The 10,440-nt window shown below is 42.4% G+C and overlaps 1 protein-coding gene across 1 annotated transcript; it reads right to left on the bottom strand.

Annotated features, from left to right (window-relative positions):
- Positions 1-659: 659 nt before the first annotated feature.
- Positions 660-6,901, bottom strand: LOC148102892 (lysosomal leucine aminopeptidase-like). Its single transcript, XM_087839625.1, has 11 exons — positions 6,533-6,901; positions 5,957-6,179; positions 5,769-5,852; positions 5,319-5,460; positions 4,723-4,863; positions 3,707-3,851; positions 2,900-3,100; positions 2,615-2,755; positions 2,336-2,521; positions 1,500-1,606; positions 660-1,380 (listed from the first exon to the last, which is right to left on the bottom strand). The coding sequence occupies exons 1-11, from the start codon at positions 6,600-6,602 to the stop codon at positions 1,204-1,206; spliced, it is 1,617 nt and encodes a 538-aa protein (XP_087695751.1). The 5' UTR covers positions 6,603-6,901; the 3' UTR covers positions 660-1,203.
- Between the last annotated feature and the right edge of the window lie 3,539 nt (positions 6,902-10,440).

The raw sequence follows: 10,440 nt of genomic DNA, 5'->3' as shown, positions 1-10,440 counted from the left end.
TTCTATGCCCCAGCTTTGTTTACTTTTTCCCGCCGAGGCTTCTAGACTTCTGATTGGCCAACATTTCTGCACGGTTAGGAATATAGCGCCACCTGTTGCTTTGGCATGTTCCTAGCAGCGTTTTCCTTCATTTCTGCCTTTACCTGTGGACGGATTATTTTTTAAAACGAAAACGGAAAATCTCCGTTTTCAAAAATATCCGTGTACGTGTGGACGTAGCCTAGATTTGACTTTGGTGACAAAAGATCAAAGGCTTAAGAACTTTAATGCTAAATCTGGTGATAAGTGACTGATGGAGGCTTAGAGCCACATCCATTTAGAGAAGTTCACCACAGAGCTCGATGAGATTCCAATCCTAATGTCGTGGTTTGATTTCTTTTTGATGGGGATCTGATTTAAAGCCTAAACTTGAGCTCACTTAATTTGATGTAGATTTAATAGAACTGAGTTTAGATTGTGAGGAAAACTAACTGAAATCTGAGTAAAGTTTAAACTTAATCACTGAAACATACGTTTTAAAATCTCACACGTCAAATGACCCTGCACCAGAAAAAAATCTAAACCCGAGTAGCTGAAAGTCCAGACTGTGAGAATTTAAGTGTAAAACAAAAATGGAATAAAAGGCATATCGTAGACATGCAAAGAAACAAACACAAAAATACAAAAAGAGGTTTTTAATTTTGCACAGCACAATAAAAAAAGCAGCAAAAAAAAAATCAGATCACAAGAGATGATCAGCTCCTGAGTACGGCATTGCACTGATTGTTTCCTCTACTCCTGCAGCAATCGTGTTTGTATATATGAAGACATTCAAGCATCAAAAATAAAGATTTTACTTTAAGGTGGTACATCTGCTGATTTTGTGATTTGGCATTTTATCATATCATAAAGCTACTGTCAGCGTCAAAGGCACCAATGGCTGCACACAGGACACCCTGAGCAAAAAAATGTGTTTAGAAATAGATCGGAAATCTGTGTTTACCAGTGCTGAATGAAATCCTATAAAAAAAAAAGTGACAGCTGAGAAGAAAGCAGATCTGCTCATGGATGCAATAGCAAACATGCAGAAAAAAAAATCATCTGCTGGATGGACATTGAAAGGACAGATAAAACCCGCCTCCCAGAAACTCACTGGGTTGTACTGATGGACCTTCATTATCCTGAAAGAATCTCTGTCGCGCGCACACAGTCACACACTGATGCTTATGGATCGAAAAGAATGGGCTGCATCTTGATAAAGGTGAAGTTGTAATACTGTGGCAGGCCCTGGTGGCTAATTCTGCTGAATTTGTCCCAAAAGAACGGCGGGAGTCCGTCCTGTGTTGTCGGCCCGTTCACCGCCTCCGCACGGAAATCCCCAGCCAAGTGGAAATCTGTCACCTGCAAAGGGAAAAAGACGCCAACAAGTAGAAAGCTGGGTAGAGCTTAAAAGCATCTGAATTCATGAAACCTGCATGACTGCTACTGATGAAAAGGCTATTGTGGCGCTCTGGGAATACCTTAGTGTCATAGCAGCCTCCTGGTGAAGGCCTCTCTCTTTGCAGGTCGTTACGGCAACAGATGGACTTGCAGGGGTCACCCTTTGAGTACGGATCCTTCTTGTAGTCTGAAACCAAGCAAACCAAAAATATCATGCTTGTGAATGTAAATGGGTGGCTACTGGATAAAGAAATGAAGAGATTTCAAAAATTAAACAGAGATCCAACTAAGTCTAATTCTGTGTCACAGTTCAGCTATCACACTGGCTACTGCAGAAGAAACCCCGGGACACTCGTGGTCCTGGGTGGGAAGAAATGCTCTACCTGTGCATCTTTGGTTTAAACAGACGTGCAACAAGTCTGAACAGAAGAGGTACCTAAAAGAAATGTATACAACTATATCAGCTCAAGCTACAGCTATCAGAATAGCTGGGAAAAGGCCACTTAATTAGGTACAGTTGTTCAACTACTTGTTAATGCAAATATCTAATCAGACAGTAAAACAGCAGTAACACAGTGGATTTATGCACATAGACATGGTGAAGACAACTTGCTAAAGTTCAAACTGAGCATCATTTAAATCCCCAAATCCACTTCAGTATTGTTATGACTGTTATGACCATGTTCTACCAATCTTCTAATGGCTGCTTCCAGCAGGACAACGGACCACATCGCAAAGCTCAGATCCTCTCAAACTGCTAGATGTGATTTGAATCCAGCAGCTTGTTGAATGTGTGCCTCTAACAAGATGTAACTAATGAAGTGTACTGCAGCCAAAAATCTAGCTTATGAAACAGCAACATACAAAGAGTCAGCAGAATGAGCTAAAACTAAGAAGCTGAGATGGAGCCACACACCATTGAATCTCATGATGCGCTTCAAGGATTCCAGGTCCTTAACGTCACACTGGTCACGGCGAAAGATTTTGGCTCTGGGACAGAGGTCATAGGAGAAGTCCTCTCCATGAAGCTCCCACATTTTTACGTAACCACTCATTGTGTAGATCTTCCGATGGAAAGGAATGTTGTAGGACGGCCAATAACCTGTCAGAAATGGACGTGGTGACGAAATCACAGAAAAGTCTAAAAATGAAATACGATACAAAATACAATTGAAGGTAGAAAATGATTAGCTGCCTCTGCGCAGAGTCTGTGTCTGGTCCGAGTACTCCACCAAGCTGGGGATCTGCTCCACCACAGTCAGCGCACCGTCGTCGAGACTGTGGCCCAGCTTCACTTTGCTTCTGTCCAACACCATGTACTGGTTGTTGTAGGTTCCTGCAAGAGTTACAGGTGGATTTATGGAAGAGGAAAAAGTTTAATAAAGAGGCCGGAGCATGATTTTGCTTTTTCTATCAAAACACAGCACAGTTTCTGTGCTTCGTGTATAAAGATCCATGTACATAAGGCAGACATGCTCACCAGAGTTATACATGGAAAAGGTTTTGGCCCATTCTTCTCCAGTTTTTGCCAAACTGTGAGCCAGCCTGACCCTCTGCCAGGCCAGTAGGCTATTTGGGGTGATTGTTTCAAAAAGGGAGGAGTTGAAGACATTGTTGGTCGTCTGCGTCATCATCAGACCACTTCCCAAGAGGTAGAAGTCATCCAGCGACACCAGGAACCCTGAAGCCACAAACAAGCCACATTACAAACATGAGCTTTATGGATGATCTTCTTCCATAATGATGTTCTTTTTGCATGTGTGCCATGTGTGAAGAGGGCGAGATAACCAAAATTGTTATACAAAGACAGCAGAATGAATGGTTGGCCTTCTGGAGATGGCTGACACTGACTGAATTACGAAGTGGAATCATCAGCAAAACTCTAAAACTTAAGCTGATCTCACCAAATTAATTTAAGACGTCTTTAAATGACCCGGAGGCAGCTACTACAAATGTACTGCATGAATATTAACAGCACAGTACTATTCAATAAACTCAGTGACTTTTACTTTTATTTATGTTTGTTTCAGCAGTTCATAAATGTTGGTTGTGTTTGTGTTTTACTTCATCGCTTTTACATTCTTATAGTTTTAGTGTGTTTTTGCTGTGTATTTTCATCTGTGTTGTACTAGTCTGCGCAGTTACTAATTGTAATGCTGCCTGTCTTGGATAGGACACGTTTTAAAAGATTTTTTTTAACCTTAAAGTAATGTTATCCTGGTTAAATGAAGGTTCAATCAAAATAAATGAGGTACATTTTCTCTGATGCTCTTGCTTTCTTATATACCAGGGTAGCTGCTAAAGGATAGTTTTCCAGTGGCTGTATGGGGCTCTGTGATGTGAAAGTCCCAGTGTTTGTAAATCCGCATCGTAGCAGCGTACGTGTACCAGCTGGAATGAGCGAACAGGAGGTTCTCGTAGCCCGGCAGCATCTAAAGATGACGACAGAAATCAGTAATGAGACAATCCTGCGTCATGTCCAACAGTTATGTAGCTTAATCAGCATAATAGCATTGGTTTAGTTAGATAATTAACTTAAATTCGATAGTTTCCTTTCAACAAAAGCAACAAAACAGAGAAGAAGTCAGGACAGGTGACGTTATAGGACTTTTAAATTTGGCCTGTAATTTAGCACAAACATACATTTGTTAAAGCTGAATAATGCGTTACTGCACTGATGCACCAGCACATTCGATTACACAGGAAATTCGCTCTTCACTGGTAGTTTCTTGTTCTTCTTATTTTGCACACCTATGAAAATCAGGTTACAGCTGATGTCAGTGAAGCATTACTAATTTGCTGTGAAGAAAATTTGAGGAACTACTCATATACATCAGCTGCTTTTTGTGTTGTGTGCATTTTTTATAATATCTAATAAGAATAAGAGCCTGATCAGGATCGTAGACTGTATATAAAAGATGGCCACTGTAAGCAGTACACAGACTTGTGTTTTAGGTCCTCATTTCTTGCATTTTATCGGTTGCCATATTTTTTCCCCCTCAAACTTGACGAGCAACAGAAGACACCACATCTTCATAAAGTGAACTTATCAACTGCTCGTTTTATGTTGCAGAAACGAACATTTTGATGTATTCACCAAGACTTGAAACCAGCGGCTGAGAGGAGGAACTGAACAGTAAGATGTTTACTGAGTTCATAGATCAGATGCTTCTTCAAAGTCAGACTACTTTTTGCAACCAGAAGAAAGAGTGAGTTGATTTTAGGAATCGCTAGCTTCACTTTTGGTCTCTATATCCATCTTTTATATACAGTCTGTGATTAACTTGTGTTTTGACCTCTGACCTTGATGAGTGCAGAGCAGTGACCCATCCCTGGACGTTTGAAGTCTCTGAGTGAAGGGTAGGAGCTGGGGACCAGGGCTGGGATCAGATCCAGCAGGTCTCCCACAGAGTTCAGGAACTGGACGTCAAACAGCGTCAGTGGCTTTGGGAAGGACAAGAGATAAACAGCTGGTCATCAAATGCAAACAAACACTGCTGCTGCCCCTGAAGTGAGACGGCCATTTATCAAAACCCCCCAAAAACATACAGAATAAAAGCTACAAAATAATTAATTATGAGAAAAGAAAACACAAAAAGTCCTCTCACATCTTACAGCAAACGAAAGCCGATCCATTAAGCAAATAAAATAATTATTTGAATTCATAACTGCTGGTATGTAGTATTACTGCTAGTGCCATTAATGTAACACTATTGGCTCTATAGCATATTTATAAAAATCTTCTTAAGTACTATTACTTCTACTTTTTATATTTAACATGACTTAAGCCTGTGAAACCTGATATGAAACTGTTGGTTGATGCTTCTGCATCTCAGAGTGCAGATTTATTTGTTAGTAATTTTTCACTGTTCTTGTTTTTGGTCACATGGTTATCCTACCTTCTTCCCTTGCTTCTTGGCCCACGCTGCCACTCCTGCCTGCAATCCGTCCAGCTGAGCCACGATGAAGCCGGCGTGTTTCCACAGAGGATCGGAGCTCTTTTTCCCTTTCACCTGCTGTCTGACCCATGAGTCCTGCTTCCTGAATATACAAGAACTGACATTTAACTAAACAGATAACTGCTACTGTACAATAACCCCACCGTAATACTGCATCAGCAGAAAAACATGATCAAAACTGTTCTTTATTCTGCAACATTATGAACGTCAGGGGTGAACTTCTGTAAGCACTGTTGTGGTCAAGAGTGGCTGAATGCCAACGCTGAGAGTGCTTAAATGTTTGGTTGAACTTTATTCACATGAGGATGTGAAAGATGACAGATTGTGAAGTAGATGTGACATTTCTGCTGCTCGAGTTTTAACTCTAAAAGGAAAAGGGAACATACTCACTCCATAAATTTCTGAACTGGGTCGAGCATCTTTGGTTCGGTGATCAGCTGCGGGTACATGTTGGTGTAGTGGTCCATCATCTGCCTCGGGAGGAGGAAGAATGAGTACAAGTATAAGAATGAATACAAAATGCCCATAGCCTATAGAGTAAAATAAATAAGGTTATAATAAGAAATGACAGCACTTACTGGGCGGTCAGGAAGCCTTCGAGGTAGCCAGCCAGGAAGAAAGTGATCTCATCCGTTTCAGGAGTTTTTCCATACCCTGCTCGGATCTCCAGGACGCTCCAGCCTGTACTGGATAGGGTGTTATTCAGGAACCCGTAAGCATCCCCCTCGACCTCCATCACTCCCTCTTTTAGCTTGACAAGCTTGTGATCGGGGTCCCAGTACACAGTGGCTGCTGTCAGCTCTGAGAACACATCAACATAATGAAAATATAAACAAAAAGGGAGGCACAGATCCCAGCTCCTTTACTTAGGGATTTTTTTTCTATATTTGCTGTGATGAATTAATGGATGCAAACAAAAATGAAAGTTAAATGCCAGGAAAGTTAAAGGTCAGGCTAGGGATCACACTGCATGAAACACTTCACTCAGTCTCCAAAACAACTTAAAACTCAACGCTGACAAAAATGATCTGTACAGCACATTCATACAAGCAGCACGGACGCTGGAAATAAACCACCACTTCATTCCTGAAAGAATGAAACCAACAGATCCTTAAACAATCACCCGTGACTTCTCATGGACTCGTCCTACTTACTGTCAGCAGAGCCGAAGGTCGCAGCCACGCTGAATAAAAGACAGACATGTAACCAATTTAGCGAAGACATGTCTGCGATAATGGAGCTAAAAACTAAAACTGCTGCGGGACATAGAAATGGTTCGAGCAGAAGTGGCAGAAGTAAAGAGGAAATCTGCGTTTTCTACGCAGGGAAAGTCCAAGTCACGCGAGCTCAGAGTTTCCTGATTGGCTGCGGCCAGGAGCGGAAAAAAAGGGAACAATACGTACACGTGAAAACACTATGAGACAAGCAGCAGGAACAACTAAGATAATTGCTAAACAAAATATTTTTAGTTTAGGGACAAGCAAAGAAAGAAAATAACTTTCCACCCCAGATGGGACTCGAACCCACAATCCCTGGTGTTGTGGATAGGCGCGGCTTTGGGTCACGTGGTGTCGGTAGTAGTGACCTGTCACCTGTTCTTCACCCGAGGGAATCTTTCTGAATGAGCGGGTGATGGGGGAAGTCGACTTTTGCTGACCGCTCAAGTCAGGAATGTTTGATCACTGTTTTTCCATGGATTTTAATGATTTTTGACTCCACCGCCGCCACTACACCCACAAAAACGACTTGTCTGACAGAGAAAGAGAAGGCGACAGTGGTAACCTGTGTTTTGTGTTGCGTATTGCTTTTTTGAACGCAGTTTGGATTCCGACCACACGAAGATGATGTTGTGACACGCCCCCCGCTACGTTTGTTTTTGGATTTGGTGGGTGCGTGTGTGTGTGCTGTGGCTCTGCGGGTGTTCAACTGAGTTAGAAGGAATTGCTGTTGCCTTTATTTTGGATTTTGGCATGCTGCTTATGTTGAATGCTTAAAATGAGTGATACGCAAGCTGCATCTGTTGTTGGAAAACCTGAAAAGGATAAAAGATTAATTGTTCTCACTGATAAAGCTTTTGCAAATAAAATTGAAACCATCCAAGCAGATCGGAAAAGGCATGTAAACAAAATGAAACGTGTGATTATGTCTCTTAAAGAGCTAATGAAAGATGATAAAAGTTATTCACAAGTTAAATCACAGTTTGATGAGTTAACACACTTGTTTAAGGATGCCAGTGCATTGCATGAGTCTCTGTTTACTTTAATCTCATTTAACGAGAAAGATAAACAAAATATATGGTTCTCAAGCATGGCTAAATACAATAAAGAGTTTATGGAGGATGTCAAGATATGGCTTGCTGAAACTGAAAAACATTCAGGCAGGCCATCATCTGACAAAGCACAGTCATATGATGGCCTGGAAACTTCCCTGGGAGGAGAAGTGGAGGTGCAAGAGCACATTGGGAAAAGAATCTCAATTATGTCTTAATCCCCAGAATGATGTTCAGGATGACGTGTTCTGTCAAATCAAGGCAGTAGGTCGAGCTCAAGAGTATCATCTACTTCATCTGCACATCTCAGGGCAGAAGCTGAAATGGCTGCTTTGCTCGCACATCAACATATACTTAAAGAAAAACACTCTCTTGAAGAACCGGAGGAGCAGTTGTGGAGAAAGAAAGAACAACTTCAGCTTGAAGCAGATATAGCTGCAACTGTTGCAAATGTGAATGTGCTGAGAACTGGTTCCACAATGCGGGTCGTTGCTTTGTGGAAATCTAATGGAATAGAATCATATTTTAAAACGAAAGGAAACAGGCTTGAAATCCTTATTGTGGATGCAGAGACTTTTGTTCCACAGACGCTTACAAAAGGTAATGCAATCACTGGGAATGCAGAGCTTCAAGTAAAAACAGTGCAACAGAATATGAAAAGGGACAGGTCTGCACCCCCAGTTATGGGGCCTTCTGACACTTTTAGACCAAGTAGCATGTGACATCCAGGAGAGGCAACATCGCAGAGCTGGATTCGTTGACATTGTTTCCTTTCTTGGGTGTCAAGTTAAAATTGCTACAGATCCCGTCTTTGGAAATCTATGTGATGTTCCAGCAACACATCTAACAGCCAAGGGCAGCAATGGAGGGAAACGTTCTCCACATCCAAGAGCTAAAAGGAGTAGCTTTGGTACAACTCTGATGCTAAGAGACAGAATCAAACAGGAGCGCAAGATCGCCACAGTACTGTGAAGGCTTGTTTGTTCTGCAAAGATGGACACACACTGGAGTCATGTGCTCTGCTTGATAAGATACCTCATAATGAGAAGATTTCGTTTCTTAAAAGGAATGGCATCTGTTTTGGCTGTTTGTATACTGGGCACATCAGCAAAGAATGCAGAAAACATCTTTTATGTAAAATTTGTGGTTTCAGACATGCCAGTATACTCCATATCCACCACAAGGAGAAGAATGAAGCCAAACCTGATAATGAGGCAGATAACAATCCAGATTAGTGGTCATACTGGGGCCGGTGAATGAGATTGTAAGCTTGCCATCATGCCAGTTAAAGTAAAATCAAAGAGAGGTCAAAGAATAGTTGAAACATCTGCCTTTCTGAACCAAGGGAGTTCAGCATCCTTTTGTACAGTGGGTCTTATGGACAAGCTGAATATTGCTGGGAGGAAGACAACAATTCTCCTGCGCACTATGGGACAGGAGAAAGTGGTGGACACTTTTATTGTACCTGAACTTGAAGTTGCTGGGTTGGACAGTGACATATACTGTGATAGGCCTGACCTCTTCACTCAGCACAAAATGCCTGTAGATATTGGTAATGTCCCACATCAACAGGTTCTGGATGACTTGCACATTTGAAGCATGTTCATTTGCCAGAAATGAAGGCCAGTGTGGAGCTTTTGATTGGCATGAATATGCTCAGAGCTCTGGAACCTTTGGAGGTCATCCGGAGTGTCGGTGATGGACCTTTCACCGTTAAGACTGTGCTTGGTTGGACAGTGAATGGGCCACTTAATCGAGAATGCTGTGGAAGGCCAGGATGTTTGGCAACAGTTACTGCCAACAGAGTTTCTGCTGTCACACTGGATAAGCTATGGAAACAGCAGTTAAAGATGGACTTCCCTGAGAGCAGCCATGATGAGCAGATGGGCTGTCAAAGGAAGACTCAAAACTCCTGGAGTTGGTGATGGGAAGCTTTGGTATATCCCTCACCATGGGGTTTACCATCCTACCAAGGAGAAGATGCGGGTCACCTTCGGTTGTGCAGCATCATTCCAGGGTGTCTCTCTTAATGCGCAGCTCCTGATTGGCCCTGACTTAACAAATGCTTTGGTTGGAGTACTGACGAGGTTCAGAAAAGAGCCTATTGTTTTGATGTCTGACATACAGGTTATGTTTCACCAGGTGCATGTGCCAGAGGAAGATTCTGACCTTTTGATATTTCTCTGGTGGCCTGGTGATGACTTTAGAGCATGCAAGAGTACAGGATGGGTGTTCATTTGTTTGGGGCAACATCCTCTCCAAGCTGTGCCAACTATGCCCTGCAGAAATGCGCAGAGGACAACAAAGCATACTTCAGCCAGCAGGTGATTGACACCAATCTGTATAGTTTTTATGTGGACGACTGCCTTGCTTCAATAGGCTCTGAAGACGAAGCCATCAATCTTTACTCGGATCTCAGAGACATCTGTGCCAGGGGTGGCTTCCACTTAACAAAGTGGATGAGTAATAGCTGCAGCATTCTGGCAGTCATACCTGAGGAGCAAAGAAAGTTAAGGTCATAGACCTGGAATGTGACCTGCTGAGGGAGCATTGGGACTGTGGTGGTGCCTACAGTCAGATGCATTTAAGTTCTGCATATCCATCCCAAACAGGCCATTGACCCAAAGAGGGATCCTATCCACCGTAAGCAGTTTCTATGACCCTCTGGGGTTCCTTGCTCCTGTCTGCTTCACAGCCAAGAGGATCCTTCAAGATCTGTGCCAGAGGGGGATAGGATGGGATGATGCTATGCCATCAGCGGTTGCTGAAGAATGGGAAAGCTGTGTGGAAAAA

The sequence above is a fragment of the Neolamprologus brichardi genome, chromosome 4 (genome assembly GCF_056152115.1).
Source record: "Neolamprologus brichardi isolate AB-2024 chromosome 4, ASM5615211v1, whole genome shotgun sequence".
Taxonomy (NCBI): domain Eukaryota; kingdom Metazoa; phylum Chordata; class Actinopteri; order Cichliformes; family Cichlidae; genus Neolamprologus; species Neolamprologus brichardi.
The sequence above is the reverse complement of the archived record's forward strand: the minus strand, read 5'-3'. Positions and strand labels throughout refer to the sequence as shown.